The sequence below is a fragment of the Triturus cristatus genome, chromosome 9, assembly GCF_964204655.1.
Source record: "Triturus cristatus chromosome 9, aTriCri1.1, whole genome shotgun sequence".
Classification (NCBI taxonomy): Eukaryota; Metazoa; Chordata; class Amphibia; order Caudata; family Salamandridae; genus Triturus; species Triturus cristatus.
The window spans coordinates 808,707,593-808,729,060 of NC_140592.1; the positions used below are offsets into that span (position 1 = coordinate 808,707,593).

Genomic DNA, 21,468 nt, shown 5'->3' on the forward strand with positions numbered 1-21,468 from the left:
ATATGTTTCTCCCTCTCCTTCTGTGTCGAATCCGGCTTCACCTGTTTGCCCGGCTTTGCCTGCAGGTTCTCCGGAGCATGCTCCGGCTCCAGCTCCATCACCGATGCCGTCGCATTCTCCGGCTCCGGTGGAAGAGGCTCCGGCTCCTGATGAGTCATCGACTCCATTGGCTCCACCGTCGCCGCTGATTGGCCGGAGTCCGGTAATGCCTCAATCTGAGCCTTAACCCATCGCATTCTTTAAATGCTATGTATGGTGTCTTCTCCAGAGCGATGTACCCCTCTGGAGCACCTTCGGGTCCCAGGGGTCCAATGGCCTTTAATTTGGGGGTTCCTCAAGCTTATGCTCAGGCTCCCTTTATGCCATTCTTTCCAGCGACGCCGTCTTGGCATTTCCTGGCGCCGAGGACGTCGACGCCGCTCCCTTCTTCTCCGGCTCCAGCTCGACCTCGTTCGACTCCGGATCCGTGTTCGACGCCGGCTCCGTCGGAGTCGTGTGCGGTGCCGCCGACGCCGGTTCTGAGGATTAGATCCAGGCGAGAGGCACAGAGAATTTTGGAAGAGCAGAGGTATCCGGTGGAAGAAATGGAAGAGGTTGAGCTCATGGAGTCAGATGACTTGTTTGTGGAACTAAAAGAGGCAAGTGGCCTTGATTTGTCCCCAGAATTGGAGCTTTCTCCTCCTACAGATGGAGCATCTAAGGATGTGGCTCCTTACCATACTGTCATAAGGAAAGCAGCTCCTAAGTTGTCTGAGGAGGACAGGCAGAATTTTAATGAAGTCCTTTCGGACACTCAGGCGGCTGTGTGACAGGTTATTCAGAGTGGTTTGGACACTGCGGACTCTGTTGCCAGGATCATGGGCTCCTCGGTCGCCACAAGGAGGAGTGCTTGGCTTAATTCTTCAGTGTTCTCTCCTGATGTGCAGGCAACACTTCTGGACCTGCCCTTTGATGGTTCTGGGCTGTTTGGGAAGAAAGCGGATGCAGCCTTGGAAAGGTTCAAGGACCGCAAAGCCACGGCTAAGTCTCTGGGCCTGCAGGCACAGCCTAGAGGTTCCTCTTACAGGAGGTACAGAGGTTTTGGGAGGTCGTCCTTTCGGACCTACAGGCAGCCTCAGCAGCAGCAAAATACCCTGTATAAGAACGGCAGGGGCAGGGGCAGATGTCGTGCTCAAGGTCGTCAGTCTTTTTCTTTTTTTTCTTTTTCTTTTTCTTTTTCTTTTTCTTCTCCTTCTCCTTTTTCTTCTCCTTCTCCTTCTCCTTTTTCTTCTCCTCCTTCTCCTTTTCCTTCTCCTTCTCCTTCTCCTTCTCCTTCTCCTTCTCCCCCTTCTAAGCAGCCCTAGATCCACCATTCTGGATCATGTTGGTCCTGTGGGGAGTCTGCTTACCCATTTTCTGCGAGATTGGGAATTGGTCAGTACAGACCTTTGGGTTCTAAATCTTTTAGAAAATGGGTATGCTCTTCCCTTTCGGGAATTCCCTCCAAATTACCCTCCTTGACAAGGTGCTTGCTCGGAGGACCACCTTCTCCTGCAGGAGGAAGTCTTTACATTGCTGGTAAAAAGTGCGATAGAGATGGTTCCAGAGCAGGAAAGGGGTCAGGGATGCTATTCCCGGTATTTCCTGATACCCAAGAAGGATGGCAGGCTACGTCCAATCCTGGATCTTGAACCTTTTTCTGAAGCAGGAGAAGTTCAAGATGCTCACCCTTGCGCAGGTTCTTCAAGCGCTGCAACAGGAGGACTGGATGGTGTCGCTCGACTTGTAGGATGCGTATTTTCACATCTCCATCCTGAAGTCGCACAGGAGGTGTCTCCGTTTTACGGTAGGGTCGCAACATTATCAGTTTGCGGTTCTCCCGTTTGGTCTTACTACTGCACCTCGAGTCTTCACCAAGGTGATGGCAGTGGTGGCAGCCCTTCTCAGAAGGTTGGGGATTCCAGTTTTCCCCTATCTGGACGACTGGCTGATCAAAGCGGAGTCGCCAGAGAAGGTGCTTCATCATCTGCAGGTTACAACTCAGCTGTTGTACAAGTTGGGTTTCTCGATAAACGTGCCCAAATCTCACCTGGTGCCCTCTCAGCGCAACCTGTTCATAGGGGTGGTACTGGACACTACTGTGTGTCGAGCATTCCCACCTCCACAAAGGATTCTCGACATACAGGAAATGATTCCCTTGTTTTACAATGGAGCGGTCGTTCCAGTCCTGAAGGTCCTTCGTCTGCTCGGTCTGTTTGCCTCCTGCATTGTGTTGGTCAACCATGCACGCTGGCACATGAGGACGCTCCAAAGGTGCCTCCGCAGGCAGTGGTATCAGCACAACGGAGATCTCGGGAAGTCTGTGAAGACCTCCATAGAAGCTGCAGCGGATCTGTCTTGGTGGAGCATGGAGGGCAATCTGTCTCAAGGAAAGCCCTTCCATCTACCTCCATCGGTGGCCACAGTGATAACGGATGCATCCACTTTAGGGTGGGGCGCGCATCTGGGGGATCTGGAGATCAAAGGTCTTTGGTCTCCAGAGGAAAGTTTGCTTCACAGCAAACTTTTGGAGTTGCAGGCTATACGTTTGGCACTCAAGGCCTTCCTCCTTTCCCTTCGCGGTCAGTCGGTTCAAGTCCTGACGGACAACACTACCGCAATGTGGTATGTCAACAAGCAGGGAGGAGTAGGGTTGCGTTGTCTCTGCAGAGAGGCTCTGCGTCTCTGGTCCTGGGTTCAGGATCATCAGATTTGTCTGATGGCAAATAATCTGGCCGTAGTTCTGAACGTGCATGCAGACTGTCTCAGTCGGCAGTTCTCTGCCCACCACGAGTGGAGGCTCCATCCGGAGGTGGTTCGTCACGTCTTTCGGACGTGGGGAACTCCTCGGGTGGACCTGTTTGCCACTCACAGGAATGCTCACTGCCCGTCATTCTGCAGTCTCCAGTATCCGATGCAGGGAGCTTTGGGGGATGCGTTTCAGTTGAGATGGGACTCACATCTCCTTTACGCGTTTCCTCCTATAACCTTGATTCCTCTGGTTCTGAGGAAGATTCGCCAAGACCGGGCCCAAGTCATATTGATAGCCCCGGATTGGCCAAGAAGGGTGTGGTATACAGATCTTCTCCACCTCTCCTCGTGCCCTCCGCTCCGTCTCCCTCTCAGGGCAGACTTCCTCTCGCAGTCGCAGAGGCAGGTTCTACACCCCCACCTCCAGAGGTTACACCTTCATGCCTGGAGATTGCACGGGGCAACCTGAATTCTTTTTCTCTCCCACCTGACGTGGTAGACGCAATTTTGTCTGCCAGGTGTCTTTCCACCAAGTCTATCTATTCCTATAGATGGTCCAAATGTGTCCTTTGGTGCGGAGAGAAGTCTATTGACCCTTTGAGGGCTTGTTTATCTAACATCCTTCAGTTTGCTCTTTCTCTTGCTCAGCAAGGCTTTGCTGTAGCTACTGTGAAGGGTTATTTATTGGCTTTGTCGTCATTCCTTTGCTTCCTGGCTCAGCCGTCCTTGTTTAAATCAACTATTGTTTTACGGTTCATTAAGGACCTTACCAACTAATTTCCACCTACTCCCTTTATTGTGCCTCAATGGGACTTAAATCTTGTCTTAACGTACTTGATGGGTTCTCCCTTTGAGCCTTTGCACACGTGTCCCTTGAGACTATTGTCTTTTAAAATTGTTTTTCTCATTGCCATTACCTCGGCAAGGAGGGTAAGTGAGCTTCAAGCTCTGAGTTCGATACCCCCGTTCTTGACCATTCATGCTGATAGCATGGTACTCCGGACCAGGGCTGCTTTTCTGCCTAAGGTGGTAACTCCTTTCCATCTGGGGAAATCCATTATCCTTCCTACCTTCTATCCTCCCCCCTCACCCATTCCAAGGAGGAGGAGCGGCTTCACCGCTTGGACCCTAAAAGGGCTTTGAGTTTTTACCTCGATAGAACTAAAGACTTTCGAGTGGATGACAAGCTCTTCGTGGGCTTCATTGGCTGCAGGAAAGGCCGAGCGGTGCACAAGCGCACCCTTTCCAGATGGATTATCTTGTGTATCAAGATCTGTTACTCTTTGGCCGGTAAGGAACCTCCAGAGGGTATAAGGGCTCATTCTACCAGGGCAAAGTCTTCTACATCTGCCTTATCTAGAGGTGTTCCTGTGGAGGACATTTGTAGAGCGACAACTTGGGCCTCTCTCCACACCTTCGCAAAGCATTACTGCTTGGATTCCGAGGTGAGGAGGGACGGACACTTTGCTCGTTCCGTCCTTCAGGGCTTTTTGGTACAGAAGGGTGTGGGGACTGCTGTGGGAATCTAGTCACAAGGTGAGGAATCCACTGGCAGATGTATCCATCAGAAGAACAAGTTACTTACCTTCGGTAACGCTTTTTCTGGTGGATACAGTATCTGCCTGTGGATTCCTCACTGACCCACCCGCCTCCCCGTTGTCCACCAACAATAGTGAGAATGTTTCAAAACTTGTCTGTTACTGTGAAACGAAGTGTGTTATTTCTTTCGCTTTCCTGCATTGACTTCACACTGTGTTGGGTTGAATATTATATACTGTGTATATATTGTTGTCGGTCCGTCCGTATGCCTCGAAGGCACGGAAAAAAGGGCGGAACTGACGTCATCACGCCGACGAGGTCCTCTTATGGATCCAGTGACGTCAGCGGAGCCGTGCTTCTGTGACGTCGTCCTCGTCGGCGTGGAGAGCTACAAAAGTTTCCGAATGTTGCTGGTGCAGGGGATATTCACAAGGTGAGGAATCCACAGGCAGATACTGTATCCACCAGAAAAAGCGTTACCGAAGGTAAGTGACTTGCTCGTTATCACAGCCGTGCCGGTAAATCAGTATCCTAGTGACCTAATAACCTCTAATTCCTTTAAAAAATACTCAAAACCAAATAATGAGTCAAAGCAATTTAGCATACTTTTCATATTCCTCATTTTATTTCCACCTCCTAAAATGAACTTCTCAGAATTTGTTAAACATTTGGAGAGTGTCTAAAAGTGCCTTGTTTGATTATCTGTACTGAGGTACTTTTAATTACAAGTACTCGCTCTCCTACTTGCGTCTTGAGTTTGATGCGTGACTGTGCTCAATTTCCTTTTGAAACAGGCACTTATGCGGTGCTTGCCCCTTTCAAATATGGCCGCCCGCTCTAAGACTCCTCTGAAGCCTTTTAAGGCAAAAATTCCCACTCTGCAATGCGTTTCTGTGTGAGGAAAGCAATTTAACGACTGCTTTGGCTCATCTATAAACAAGGTATTTTCTACCCTTTCCCTATTTTAAACAGTATCTAAGCACTTGAAAGGCACAGTTCGATGTTCTCAACAGTTACTGGCTTATCTCTTCTCAGCCTTTCTTTTTGTCCAACATAGGATCGTTTTTTTGATTTCCTCACATTACTTTACAGCACAAAAACACTGTTTTATCTACAACCATACTACTAGCCTAAGTAAATAATTACAGTACTTAAATAATTATTCAATTTTCTTAAAGACCTTTCTCTAAACCTGAATTTGTTCAAAAATGTAAATGCATTTTAAATCCATAAATTGGATTTGCAATCATATTCGGGGCCACTGGAATTATGCGGCAGTAGAGGGCCAAATTATGCAGCAGGGTTTAGTAAATTATGCAGCAAGAAAAGGCAAATTATGTTGCACAATGTGGCACATTTTGTGATAGTATTACTTCATTATTTCATCATTTTAAACTTGGTAACACTGTCTGGGCATTGGTTGCACCTCAATAGTGGCATTTTGATACCCAAACATAGCATTACGCAAAACAAAAGGGTGACCGTCCAATAGCTTTGTGAAGGGACTTTCACTGCACAGCAACACAAGTAACTTTTGAACCGTTGGAGCTAGAAACTATTTTTTTTTTTTTAAAGAATCGGCAAATTATGCGGCAGATGATGGATTATGTGTCAAATGCGGTAAATCTATATTTATGCGAAAATCGCCGCACAATCGCATAATTTTAATGGCCCTTATCCTACTCAATCACACATTTTACACCTAAAAACCTTCTAAAAAGACCTTTGATAGCATTTATATTAAACATAACAGCCATAGAAGTATAGCTAAACACATATACTTACCTGCTCAAAAACCGCAAACAAAAGAGTAAGAAGATGGCTGGCAGGGAGCACTTGTTGGACTGCAGAGTACTATTATTTTGTTTGCTTGTTAAAGTTCTATTTGGAATTCTTTAAAGGTTTGCTTCTTGGAAGTGGCAATAAAATGTTTATGCATTATGCTAGCCTCCTGTCTTGCCCTAAAATCCGGTAGACTCATTTTGCCAGAAGTGTGTATCCAGTGACACTGCTTTGAATCTGGATAACAGAAGGGTACAAGGTGTCTGTAAAGCAAGTGGAGCTGAAACAAAAAAAACTATATTGGAGAAGATGCATTAGAATACAGTCTCTCTTGTTAGTTTTCGGACGCTTTCTTGAATCTAGCCTATCATGCCAATGAGGTTCCCAGAACGTATGCTGAAGAATTTGACAGATATCCTACATACATGTGACCAACCCTGTCTTATCGAGAAAGGTTATATCGTTCTTAGCTCGGTGCTGCAGGGTTCCCTCACTTCTGTAGCAGTAGTCTGCAGATATTAAAGCTTACTTGCTGTTGGTAATGTAGGGAAAGTAGTAGCAGCAGCATTTAACATTTGTTTTTAACATCTTCTGTGTTTTAGCTTTATTACATGAACCATGTTTTCTATTTTTAATCTTGAATGTGGATGAATTACAGTATGTATTTAAGGTTTGATAATTTGATGCTCTATTGGTATATTTTATGTATTTTACTTTGTACCTCCTTTTTAAAAATTCAGTGCACATTCTAACAAATTGAGTCCAATTAAACAGAGCTGTAGTTGAATACTACGAGCTGCAGAACACATCTCAAATTCTTTACAGTCCTAACCCAAACCAGACAAGATTATCCTTTCCAGTGGACAACATGCTTCCTCTACGTTGAGAAATGTCCGCTTTTGTGTAATTGCAAGCTCAGAAGTTGGAATTCCCCAGATAGTGGCTGAATGCTGCAGGCCTGAGATTGCACTGGACCTTAGAAGTTTGTAAGAGGCTACCTGCTGTGGACCTCATACCCAGGCTTCACTCAGGCAAAGGTCAAGTAACTCTTTCCAATTCTTCAGCTATTGAAGCCGGCCACAGCTGTCTTCTCTCTCCACAAGACTTGTACTGAGTATTGCAAGGTACAGGCATTGTGGTGTCGAGAAGACATGGTAGGATGGTGTTGAAGGGTACCACGGCATAAGTGTCCAACTGTCCCTAATGTCTTTCACGTCCCTCTTTTTCCCAAAGTGATTTAACCGCACTCTTGTTGGCCTTGAGTTCTGGTAAATGAAAACTTGCAAAAAATAGTCTTATCAGACCAGGAGTCTAGTCTCCGAACAGTGTAACCATCCCTTATACCTCAAACACATTCAGATATCGTGGGATGGAATGTGGCAGGAAACTTCTGTGGCTCATGAAGCCAGTGTCTTTAGCAAGCTCCCCAGTGGACATGTGGGTTTGTTGTGCAGGGCTACTTCATGCCTCCTTGACATGTGTGGGCAAGGCCAAAAATCTCCTGATCAGCTTCCAGTATTGGATTTCTATTGCTGTAAGAATGCCAGATGTTTCGAAGAAGTCATCGCTGTTAATAAATTGGGAGTTTCTGGTGGTGTATAATTTAGCCCCAAACTAATAATTGGCAATAAAGTATAATAAATTGCCCTTGTATCACATAGATTGTGAATTGAACAATCTGTTTCTGGATCCGATCTACCTTAAGCCAGAATGAATATCGATTTAAAAATCGTATCAGTAGCCACCACAAAATAGAAGATCATAAAAATGTATATTTAATTTAGTAGAGTGTAGCAGTGGTCCTTTACAGACTCACAACAGTAAGACAGTTATGTTGGAAACATCACTATATTTCCCTTGTTTAATTAGTTTGAAACCACATTTTGCATGCAGCATAGTTACTGACCATTACTAGTTACCGTTGGACATTTTAACATGTTTAGAGTAGACCTCCAAACTAAGCAATCGCTTAAAATCGGAAGACAAAGTTTTGAAAGCTATATCTTCAAAAGAGCTTCTTCTATAATAACCTAGTCGTACATACTTACGCTGATGTTCATGCAGCTGGGTTTTTTTAAACCTCCAGTACTTACTCTATTCATTGCAAATTTAATGGTGGTAACTTGCTACTGATTGCTTGATTTAAATATATACGATGGTGAACTGTTAAGTATTGTTCACTTATCTTTGCTGCAAGCTGTCCACAAGACCAGATATGTTTGTCATGAAGCATTCAACATATATATTATTAATTTCTGGCATAAACACAGCAGACTTATAAAAATATATTGTTTATATTTCAGGTAAACGACAAATTCACCACTTAGGAGTCCAGTTGCAGCTGAACCAACATTGCCTTGATACTGCTTTCAATTTTTTCAAGATGGCAGTGAGCAAGCACCTCACCCGTGGAAGAAAGATGAGCCATGTGATAGCCGCATGTTTGTACCTCGTTTGTCGAACAGAAGGAACTCCTCGTATCCTTTCATTCCATGCACTATACTTGGCACGCTTCTCAAGGCTGGTAAAACACACCAAAAGTTAATTCCATTTTCAGGGATTCTGTGTAAGCTGATGAAGGTTGTACATCTGCTCCAAATCCAGTAGATCTTGCAGTTTGAGTACATGTGCTTGTTTACATTCACCACTTCCATTTATAATGCTACTGTTCTGTTTACCAATGTACAGTAAACTAAACAGCGTGTATATTTTGTGGCGCTTAATCTTGGTAAATAGTCTCAGAAATGTAAGACAGTAAAAGTAGATCAATTGAATGGGTGGGAATAATTGTCATCCTGAATCGATCAAGTTTGCCTGTTGTGTTATAAATATAAATTAAAAGTCACAATGCAGCTTTAAGCTTAGAGGTTGTAGATTTGAAGTCCTGTTACTCCTCACTCAAATATTAAATGATTCTTTATGTTGAGCTGTGTCTCGCAGAAGGCAGACAAAAAACAGACATATAACTTATGTGCCCCTGTCTCCAGGTGATGCAGGTAACAGTTTGGAGATTTAAATTATTTAATTTACATCCCAATCACACACACACAATGTCGCTCAATATATTTATGTATTTTTTTTAAAAAAAAGAATAGATTTCCCAATATACTGCCCCAGATTTTTCAAACCGATATCGATTGTTCGTCTCCCTCTGTGAACTTGTTGATTCATTTATGTATTTTTAGTCTTGAAAACGTTAACTGCCTATTTAACATCCACATGAACAACTCTGTCATGCAATATTTTATTTTGGAATACACTTCATATATATTACGGTTGCCAAAAGGCTTCAAATAGTCTTTTGGAGTTTCTCAATAAAGAGGAATAGGGTAAAATGACCAATGTTGGTATAATTTTTAATGTTAAATGCTACATTGTTATATCATTTGTTCAAAATAAGCCCATCATTCTCAACTTTAGCAGGTATAAAGACAAAGATGTACAATGCTATCTAAGTGATGACTGCTTTCGGAGGTGGAATGGAGCAAATATAAAAGTAATTGAATAGCATTCCTGGTAATGTTTATACCAACAAATCTTTATTTGTGTGTACACATCTATAAATTACAACGGTAGAGATAAAGCCTCTAATTATGGTTAGGTCAGAGTTTCCAGTGAAAAAGCATTTTGTGTTTTTATAGTAGCTTTGGTAGCAGTCGAAAATTGAGCAAAATGGCAATGGGGAGGTACCAAAAAGTGACTTTGCCCCATTTTTAAGTCTCATCTGAATATTAGCTCTCCAATATAGAAATAAAAGCTAAATGAAATTGGGATGAAAGTAGAACTTCATTCAAGGAAATGCCTGTGTTTGGCGAGCTATAAATCCATTCATCAGATTCAGAGCAAGTAGCATTTTAAAAAACGGTCTTGGGCTGGTTTGAGAGTGTTAAAAAGAGACATATGTATCATTAGTCGTAAAGCTCTGGGAACCCTGGTTTGTGGATCTTATGGAGACCCAAATTTAAAAATCTGATTGAACGATGGAGCCATTTCTTCTGTTCATTTTGTGTACAGAAAACAAATGTCAGGTCTGTGGAACTGAAACTCACTGATTGGCTAGCCCTAATGTGAGAAAAAGTTGAGGCTCCCATTACAGGACTTGGGGAATCGGTTCCTCAGTCCTGAAAAGTGGAAATGAAAGGGCCAATGGGCAGCATCTGGATGTGGATGTGGAGGGTGTTCGGGGGGGGGGGGGGGGGGGGGGTCAGGGATCATGAATAAAGAGTCAAAATTAAAAATAAAGTAATTTTTTTACATGGATTTTAGCTAGGACCCGGAAGCATAGTTTGCGTATCGCAACATGGCAACTGCGAATCCACCTTTATATTAGTGAATCCCTGCAAGGCCTCATGGGCCCATGTTGACACTTCTGGAGGGGTTGTAGATCCGGTACTGGGTCTGTGGACACTTTGAAAGTCCAACACGGCACGAAAAACCGCGTGGGTCTGTGAACCTCACTCTTGCCTCCCCTAACCAGTCCCCACCCCCCCCAAAAAAAATCAAAAAGAAAAGATGACAGCAGCCTCTGCTTGACAGCCCAAATGTCATGTGCTACAAGGGATATCCATTCATGCCAGATTGTGCACAGGGCCTGGCCTCCGGCTGTGAGCAAAAAATAGTAGTAGGCTAACTAGCCTCCGTTTTGCCATCCAAATGCCATGTACATGTAGGTTGGTCGACCGTGGAGGGTTCGACTCCAGGCCTAAAACCAGCCCTTCCAGCCAGCCCCCATGCGCACAGCCTTCAGCCTTGTGTAGTGGGTGTTGATCACCAGTGGCAGGCTGGGATTACACTATGGTCAACCTTCACTGCGCACAGCCAAAGGACGTGCACAGCACAATAGGGTATAGTTTCATATCATTTGGAAGTTATTGGCTGTAGTACCTTAACACCTATTTAAAAAAAACTTAGAAATTCATTTAAAAATCCACCATTTAATTACAGTTATGGTTACAAACTAAAACCGAAAGCACTAACATTTGAAAGTTATGGTTAGCTCTGCAATCCATAACATAAAATGCAGTGCTTATGAGCACACAAAAATATAACCAACAAGTAACCAATCATAAAAGCACCACATCAATAGATGAGGTACACAAATAAGTATAACTCTATATCCATTGTTTTCTCATTCGTAGTTTAAATGCTAATGTGAAAAATAATCTGACCTTTTGCCACTGTTTATATCATTTGTAATTGCATCTGTCATTTGGGCAGAGAAGACGTGACCGTTGCGTAGATTTGACCAGCTGCAACCACTTTTGTACCTAATAAATATTTGTTAAATTTTCATTAGCTAGTAATTCTTAGTTTACTGGGATGCCTCAAACTGTCCTTGATTCAGTTACAAAATATTCTAAACTGCTGTAAATATTCTTTAACCCCTTCCATGCGGCGCGAATTCCGCCGCGGTGCTGACCGTTTCTTGCGCGGGCGGGCTCATGACGGAACGGTTCCGTCATGAGCACAGCTCAACCGACGCTCATGACGGAACCGTTCCGTCATGAGCATGGAAGGGGTTAATGGATGCTACCTCTGATCTTGGAGGTAGTAGAGGTGAGTGTGTGCTTGGAGAAATCTAGTGGTATTATTGCATTTCTAAAATGATCATTAGCCCAGAGAGCTTTAATAATTACATTTAATTGCAATTTTAACTTTGCTGCCAACTTTTTATATCCCATCTATGCTGCAGAAATAGAAGTATACAGAAATTCACATAACGAATACTCTCCCTCTCAGCTCCTAAATAATACTTCTAGTTCCCATTTTCTGGGCATTTCTTGTTGTTTGATTGAAGCTGTTAACACTGTATGGTCTGTTATAAGTGTTGTCTTCACTTGTGCATGCAGTCCTTCAACTGATAATGTTCAGAGATTTTTGAGTTGGAGTCCTCTGCTTCTCTGATGATAGGTGAGATTCATGTTACGTAGAAGCTATCAGATTACGTTTTTACCCTCTGTTGTTTACTTTCAAACTTCAAGTTATGTTTTACCCTCATGCTCTATACAATAGTGTGTTCAGGGACTCATGTCATCTGAATTCCATCTATGTTTAGGTCTATATTACAGACACGTTTAGCTGTTTGGAAATCTATTGTTTTAAGTACATTACTACTGGAATAGTCTTGTGGAGAAGTGTAGCTCACTGGTTAGGGGAGGCATACCCTGAAGCAGAGATCAGACCCGGGACCTGGGTTCGATTCCCGACGCGGCAGGGTCCAGAGCCCAATCGTCCACGGACTCGATAATTCTCGCTTCGGTGCCCACTCTAAGCACGAGTTCACACTATGCAGCTCTGGGCAACAAGCCTGCTTAATCTCCACAATGGCCCCCCGCGGCGGGATGCCTGGCTTTCACCTTGGGGATGCCCAGTACGGGTTATCTTACAGGGAATAACCAGGACGGGTTCCCAATGCAAGCGCCAAGATGCCCGTAGGGTGATAGCTGCGCTCTATAAGTACATCAATCAATCAATCAATCAACACAGCTTTCGGGTCTGCTTCATGCTCTTGTTTGCATGAATTTATTGTCCATTTCACTTCCCTGTTTCTGATTTGGAGGCTTTCCTCCCTATTCTTATGTATGTCTCACCCAGAAGTATTTCATTCTCTCAGGCTTTTGATTGCATGATGTATCCCTTCCACTCTTTGTCAGACCTGGCTTTGCAGTACATGTTAAGCACAATTTCTCTTTCGCCCTTAACTCTTCTACCTCTCCCCTTTTTGTGGTACACCCAGCATCCACTTGCCTCGGCAGCCCCCATTGCAAATGTTTTCGCCATACCCATGATGACCATCTTAAAATGTTTTTCACCATTCCAAGATGGCCGTGTACGTGCGTCCACAACTTCCATTTACTTTTGATTTTATTTAAACAAATTCCATTCGGATCAGGCCGCCATGGATCTATGCACATCCACGGCAGCCATTATTTGAACATGATTTGGTAATCTAAAACAAAATGCTTTGAAATATGGTTACAATAGAGCCCCAAGCATCCACGGTACAGTTTTGTAGAAGTATAACAAAACACATTCAAAGAGGTCCACAATGGGCACACAGTTAACCATGGTGGTCATATCTTAACGTCTTTTGTAATATTTTAATAAACCTCATTCCAAGATAGCCACTGCTGATACTGCCTAGAATTTTAAACTTTTTTTTAATAAGGCATTGACAGACACAAGGTTTCACGGTCTAGACCTATTGGCTCCAGTTTAAGAGATGCCTTGTTAAGTTGATGGAGTTCTGGATCCGTTCCAGAGATGGAGAAGGCAACCTTTGAAACAGTTCCATCAACACAAATTTGATATGTGGGTTTTAAATCCCTAGAAGAATAATCAGTCTCCTAGTGTTTTGGCATGAAAAAATAATGCATCTGTGTTTTCTTTCCCCCCCCCCCCCGAGTTACAATGATCGCACCGAACCTGTATTTGTTGCCTCAAGTTAGTGGTCCATTCTTACAGTCACCCATCTAGTCTTCTAAGTGATCTGCTATTTGGGCATTTTTTCTTTCATTTGAGTAGTCCGAATTAATTAGTTGTTTTCCCTTTAAGACATCAACTTGCAGTCACTATGAATTGCATCTGGAGAGATATAATCTTGACCAATATGGCAGCTCCAGTATTCCCTTAATTTCTGTGCATGCTATGGTGTTCTTTTCTCACTTCTCTGAGATGGACACAGTAGGCGTGGCAACATGACCCCCGACTTCCTTCCCACACTCCAGATCCTACTTAAGCTCACAGTTTAATTTGCTCTTCTCTGATCCTGACAGACACTCCAAACCACGCTAACTCCTATCAGGGTATCTTTAGAACCAGATTGCTCTTGAGGGTTGCCGGTGAATTCTGTAAGGGAAATGGATGAGATGGATTTTGGGTTCTTTGCAGCAGGCGGGGTAAAGTCAGAGAGGGGCTCGTGGGAGGTAATCATTCTATCTTGAGTTCCTACATTTCCTCTTTACACAACATGCTTATTCATACTGAGGAGAATGCCAGAACCCATCTTTGGTGTTGCTGTTTGACCTCTTCATTGATCAATCATGCAGCCGTCGTGGCGGCTGGGTCCAGGCCCGTAGCTAAAACATTTACGACCCGAGTGGTTGTGAAGATCCACCACATATCTTTGACTAAACTCCTTTATCTGGGTCATGTCAAACATTTGCAGATGCACAAAAGCAGAGTAGTTTTAATATCTAAACTAGTAGTAGCAGGGACAGATGAGAACTGCAGGGAAATGAATATGCTTTAGGAATTTAATCTGCAACTAATTTCTTTTTATTGCCCTTTTCGTGCTTTTTAATAGTGGCTTGTGGTAGTCCACTAATGAGATTTCTAGAGCTGCACAAACCCAAAATTAATTTCTATGGGATTGAGTACCAAAAGCCTTGCTGTCTGATGCTTGATGCCCACAGAAGGAATTCCTAAGTAATTCTTTTTAGGAGAAACCGTATCTAAATCTCCATCCTCAGAAGCTATTCCCCACTCACATTGCCCCAGTTTCATAACAAGGCGTCGTTTTTGGAGCTTAGGAGAAGAAATGTCATCTTGAGAGTTAGCTGAAAAAGGGCACATTTTATATGAAAGGACTGCTAAGAGCAGGCTTCCTAATAAACTATCCGGCACTTAACATGAATCTACACTCCATGAGCAGGATTTTCAATTATATCCAAGGGTTTATGATTTGCTGTTGGCCTTCCCATCTCTCAAGACAGGTGAAATTAACCCCTTTGTTGATCAGACAAAGATGAATCGGAAGAACTACTGTCATTTTCAAGGTCCTAAATGTATATATATTTATATATATTTTTATATATATATATATAATATATATTCTGGTCCCAGGGAGGTGACAGGCCCGGGGCCCATCTTGGCCATGTGGAGGGTGGGCTGCATGCGCCTCCCTCCCCATAATATATAAATAAATATGCCCCCGGGACTTGGCCCACCCAGGGGCTCAAATGTAAACTAGCGTGGGAGACCATGCTTGTTTTTTTTTTTGGCAGGGATTCGTGAATCTTCGTTATTTTCACCACAAAAAAAATAAAAAAATGATTTCTAACCCTTGTGGGTCTCTGGGGGACCCCAGCACCAGGCCTAGGGGGTGAGGGTATTACTAACCTGCTCCCTTTGTTTCTTTTTTTGTTTTTTTGTTTTGTTGTTTGCCTTTTTGATTGGGACTCATCTGAGTCCTAAAATGGCTGCGAAAACTTCCTGGTTGAAGTGTTGGCAGCCCAATCAGATCTCAGCTTCAGATCTGTTGGATTCGTGGAGGGTTCACACCTCTAGATATCTAGTTTTTTTTCCCATTAATATCTCAAAAACTAGTAAACAGATTTACACCAAATCACAAAAGCACGTTTTCTGGACCAAGATCTAGCTTTCTGCCAAATTTGGTGTAATTCTGTTCAGTAGTTCGGGCTGTAGTCATGTCTAAAATCTCTATAGGAATTAACTTGGGAAAGACACTTTTTTTTAACCCCCCACCCCTTTTGTTTTTCAAGACCCCGCTTGGTGGATCGCCCCAAAATGTTCCATGCACAACTATACAAAGTGGGGCACTTTGGGGGGGGAAATTCGCCAAGATTCATCAAATGGCACCAAAGTTATAAGCAAGTTAAGAAAATGCTTTTCCTACGGAAACTAGGGTCCTGATTTAGATCTTGGCGGATGAGTAAATCCATCACAACGGTGATGGAGGTCACATCCGCCGAAATATAAATCCCCCAGGATATGATAGGATTTATATTTCGGCAGACAGGATATCGCCATGTTGTGACAGAGGAACCCGTCTGCCAAGATCTAAATCCGGCCCTAGGTCCTAGGAAGAGCGTTGCACACCAGACTTCTGCAATACCAGGTGTTTTATTCAAAGAACAACTAAGTGGGGGCCTTGTGAATGAAGTGGCTGATTTAGCCCCACCAGCGCTGTGTAGATTCCATGCATTTACTCTACTTGCTCTGCATATCAGTGTCCTAGTGTTGCTTGTAAACCATGGTAAGTTTCATTGCTGATCCCGCTAATTTGATTGCACAGACTTGAATGTGAAACCCCAAGATGTAAATTGATTTTGTTAAAATGCCAATCACTGTTTCAAGTATGAAGTTTCCCCGCTTAAGGTTTTATTTGTTGAATAAATAAAAACCTTAAGACCTACTTCCCTTTGATTGTAAAGTAAAAGTCGGCCTGTCCTATTGTCACTGGGAAGTGTTTCTTTTGGCAGCGTTTTCTTATGATAGTATACTCATGTCTATTTGTGTATTTTTGTGTTTTTTTTAACTGAAAAGTGTATAATTAATCTCTTTGTATAACCTCTTAAATGGGTTCCGAATAGTCCCACATAACCAAATCATTTTTTAAGGATGAGGATTTCTTCTGCCACTGCATTTGGTAGGAATCAACCACTAGACTTCGATTTCCCTTTTACCTTTTGTTAAAACAAATATTTTTATAATCATATTGGATCTGTGGATAAATTCCAGTTGGCTTTGGTCAGACAGTCCGTTTGAACAATAACGTGAGTTCCACTATTAACGTTATGGAACACAGCCTAATTGTTAGATGTTCACAAACTGCAGATAAAAACTTCCTGATGTTCTGCATTTCATTTACGTATGTAAGGTCAGGCCAGTTTCCGATGTGTATCTCCAATTTATGGATAATGTTCCATTGTATGCTTTGTGCTTGGAAATCCGTGGATAATCCAAGAACTTCTTGTGCTTGCCTCGAACGTATGTTAAAAAAGCTCTGCAGGTTTTTAGAATTGCCTGGTATTATTTTCTTCATTTCTGGGGATTTGCTCTTGTAAGGCCTTCTGAAGAATCCTAATCTTTGGGTTCAGTGTTAACTTGTTCCCAGTCTAACAGTTTTTTTAAAAGTGAATTTAGAGGTTCTTTGCTTCAAGAATCGGATAATTTCTATACCGTTGAAGCTTTGTGGGGAATTCAGCATTATAAGTGAGTAATTAAACTTTTCTTTTAGGTTTCAAATCACCTCCACATGTACGTAGGCATTTACAGTGTTGGCTGTTCTCTTCTTTACAAACACTTGAAACAAAATGTGGACCAGTGAAAGGCAAACCATTTTTTTTAATCGCTTTCTACTCCAATAAAGATGTTTTAATGCAGACATTTCTTGTTTGTTAGTCACTTGTAATGTACACTCAACGAGATGGTTATTTTGGATTTAATCTTATGGGTTCATGGTTCTTAACTAATGCATGTATCAACAGCTTTGCAGCACCTGCAATCTTTTTCTCCTTCGATTTAGACTCAAAGACTTCATGTACCACAGCCACATTATTATACCTTGCTTTTGTCGTTGTTTCTTCGGTTATATAATAGAAGGATTTCTTGCTTTTAGTGCACAGACACTGAAATACTTGCACATTAAGGCCCCCGGTCTCTTTTATATGATTTTAATCTCCCAGAGAGTATACATCTATTAGCTGGACCACATTGCCTGAATCAATAAACTGAGTAATTTTCCAGGACGCATTTTTAGGTCTGAATAATTCAGAGAGAACATTTGGTAGTTTGTTGCACAATATGATTATGCTTTGTCAGTATTTCATGGATTATGTCTGTACAATTCACCTGTTTTAATGCATGATTAATTAGAACAATAATGACCATGCGTATTTTAATCGTCTCCCGTAAATAGATCTTTATTGAGTTTACAAAAAGAGAACAGACAATACAGGTCTTGCATTATTGCCGAAGGGTCTATTACACAGTGGAGTGATCTCTCATCTAGTTGAAAGCTACTCCATCGTCTGTGTACATAGTAGAAAAACTAGAAGAATACTAATTAACACTATGTGCAACGTATTGCATATTTTAATCATGACTTTGTGTTCTGCTTTATTAGGAAGTTGATTGTCTTTTTTTTTGTTAGAATGTTTTTTTCTCCCTCTGACTTTCTACAGTGCCTACATAGTTAAAAACCTGTTACCGGAGGAAAGTAGGACAGGAATAATCAATGACTGTGTTGCAAAAGCTGGCGGTAATTGGCTGACTTCTCACCAGAAAAATGCAGTCTGATGTGCTTTATTTGACATATTTCGTAAAATGGGTATCTCCTTTTGGGCAGACATTAAAGTCCGGGTCAAATGGGGAGAGGATGTGGCCTAACAGCTAGGGCGTTCAACCTCAAATCTTGGGACCCCGGTTAGAGCCTCGGCAATGACGCTCAACATACTGTGATTCTGGGCAAATCACTTAGGGGCACATGCATCATTGCTTTTAGCGGTCATAAGCGACCGCAATTTTTGCATTTGGGATGCATCGTCCCAAATGCAAAAATCACTATTTAAGTAATCGCAAAATTGCGACTACTTAAATTGCAATTGCATTTAGGGAATCGCAAAATGCGATTACCTAAATGCAATGCAACAAAAAAATATAGATATTTTGCTATTAAGAAATGCAAATTACCATCAACTTTGAGTTGATGGGAATTTGCGAAAACTTTGAAAAATGCACAAAAGTGCATTTTTCAAAGTTGCATGTTACACACACACACCCTTGGGGCATGTGTGTGCGCAACATGGGTGTACATAACAATTTCAGGGGTGCAACAAGGTGTCCTTTTGGCACCCTTGGACCCTTGAAATTGCATGCGCAATTTGCGAGTACCAATGGAGTACTCGCAAATTGCGCATGCAATTCAAATTGATATCTATGGGCCTCTTGGCCTTGAATGGGAATCAATTCCTTAATTGCGAGTCGCAATTTGCGAGTCGCAATAAAGGAATTTTATGGAATCGCATTTTTTTTGGGCAAATCCTTCATGCATTGCATATTGCGATTTCTAAATAGTGAATCGGTAAAATTCGCTATTTACAAATCGCAAAATGCGGGCTTGATGCATGTGCCCCTCTATCTCCCTGTGCCTAACAAAAATGAATGTGTCCTTGTGTTACGTAACTGGTGCTCATGTAAAGCACTCTGATACCCGAAACCTTTGAGTCAAGTTTGCACTATGTAAAAATCTTTGGGGGAATTTGTTTTTCTCCTTGAACATCTTTAACTGATCCAATTTAGACCCTCCCCATTATAACACAGAAAAGAGACAAGATGGTGGCAGAAGTTGTTCTGCATGGGAGTTCTTGGAAGCTTTGTCTTCAAAGAAGGAGATACTTGAATGATTGGAGAAAACATAGTTTGTGCACATAGATCATACCTTCCCCCACAAGAATTTCAATAGGAATTAACTGCCAGAATTTATGCAGAGACCACTGCAAGATACCACATTTCGTACCTCAAAACAGAGAAAAACATACAGTATTACTGCATTAGGAATCGAATTGAAAACAAGCTTTATTCGATTTCACATTGTAAATCATAAAAGCATACAAAAATAAAATGTGTTCATTGTTCAAATTAAAAGATTCAGTATAAAAATATGACCAACCTATACAGTACAGATAAAACAAGTAAAAAAAAGTTACTTTATACAGACAATGAAGTTAACTATAAAAACTTTCTGCGAGTAATATCCCATAAATAGCATGACATAACGCCACAGATATACAGACTCGGAAGGGATTTTAAAAACAAAAAGGCCGGTCGACATTGCACAAAGTTTAAAGGTCTTTGCAACAACTTGATTAAACATTTCTCAGGTCAGAATAGTATTTTCAAAATAAAACAATGTGACTGGTACTTTGGGTGGATGCATTTTCTCGTGGGCATTTTACCAATCTTTGTGACCATTCATTTGTAGTAGGAAAACTAGACGATGAAAACTATCCATCCTGAGTTGTGTTAATGCACATCCATGACAGTGTATATGCATTTATTAACTAAGGTTGCATATCGTGTGTAGTTAAAATAAATTGATTTCTAAGGATGCCAGGTTTCAATAATTCTGTAGACAACCTTAAATCCTCAAGTAGAGAAAAAGACTTGGATTTTAGCCGTTTCCCAGAAATACTAGTTAAAGACTTTGGATGATCATAATCATCAGTATGTCCTAGATCTGCTAAAAAATGTTTAACGTAATAAAGCCGCAGGATTTTAAGGGCGTACTGAGAATCCGATGTCCAGATCTTGTGCCAGAGCAAGACTGTTTGAATCTTAATCATATTTGCTAGAAAGGGCACTTCCAATTGCGAGTGGCAGGCGAAAGTGGGTCGACTTTTGAGGAATGCTAGGAGATTCCTTAAAAAAGCATTTTCAACCAATTGTAATGATTGAAAATTGCCATAGACCCACAGCTCCGCCCCATGCATAGCGGTAGCCTGACATTTCGCCTTATATATGATCATCACATGTCTTTGGGACTTTTTACCCAGTTTCCTAGAAAAATTAAGCAGGGATAAAATAGTTTTAACAAATTGGAGCCTCCTAGAGTTGATATCCAAGTCTCCTCTGTATCAAATAAAATGCCCAGGTATGAAAGATTTGATGTATAACTGATCTTGACACTTTCAATCAGTATATCACGGCATTTCATGGATCTTTTCCCAAGTTTCATATTATAAGTTTTACTTATATTGACTTGTATTCCCAAGTAGTGCATAAATATAAGAAGCTGAGTAAGAGGATGTTGTAAACCCAGGGGGGTAAGGAGCGTAACCACAGTGTCAACAGCATAGAGGAGGGCTGGGATAGGTTGAGGCCAATGGGGGAGATCATTACATCTGTTTTCTGAAACACTACCCAACCTGTTTATATCTAAATAAAACAGAAGGGAGCAATGACACAACCTTGCTGAACCCCTCTCTCCATGCTGAACGACTGAGTACATTCCACCTTTAGCTTGCAGCGCACTATAGCCCTGCTTGCCAAATACAACTCTCTAAGGAAATTGAGTATTAGTGAGGCTAAGGCCAAGTCGTTTGATAATCCATAGTTTGTCATGCACAACACAATCAAATGCAGATGTTAAATCTACAAATGCAGAAACATATTACCTTGTTTAGTGTGCGTATATATTTCCCGATTAGGATGCGCTCTTGGGATGCCTGATCGATTAACTCTACACCTGAATAGAAGCTATATTGTAAGCCTGACATATTATTAGAATCAGCCCAGTCCTGCAATCTATTCAGGAGAATACGACCAGCCACCTTAACCAGAGAATATAATAAGGAGATTGGTCTGTATTTAGCAGTATTATTACAGTCTCCCTTTTTAGGTCGAGCATTCGAGATCTCTTGTATATACTTTAGTATATACTTATATGGGTTTGTACTTTATGGGCTCTGGAGATTAGCCCTAGGACTTGTATGCTTCCGCTTAGGGACTTATTTTCTGTTTAACTGCCTCTATTTAACTGTCTTTATAGAAAAATACCAGAATTGCTTTCTGCTGAGGGACTTTATTTAAAAAAAAAATATATATTTATGGCAACTGCCTCCATTTAACTTTCTT

At 41.9% G+C, this 21,468-nt stretch overlaps 1 protein-coding gene across 2 annotated transcripts in view; it reads left to right on the forward strand.

Annotated features, from left to right (window-relative positions):
* BRF1 (BRF1 general transcription factor IIIB subunit) overlaps window positions 1-21,468 on the forward strand; it is a 1,136,639-nt gene that overhangs the window by 306,776 nt on the left and 808,395 nt on the right. For both annotated transcript variants that reach the window (XM_085626219.1, XM_085626218.1), the window contains exon 3: window positions 8,394-8,567. In XM_085626219.1, the coding sequence (XP_085482345.1) occupies window positions 8,394-8,567 (174 nt within the window). The remainder of the gene's footprint in view (window positions 1-8,393; window positions 8,568-21,468) is intronic.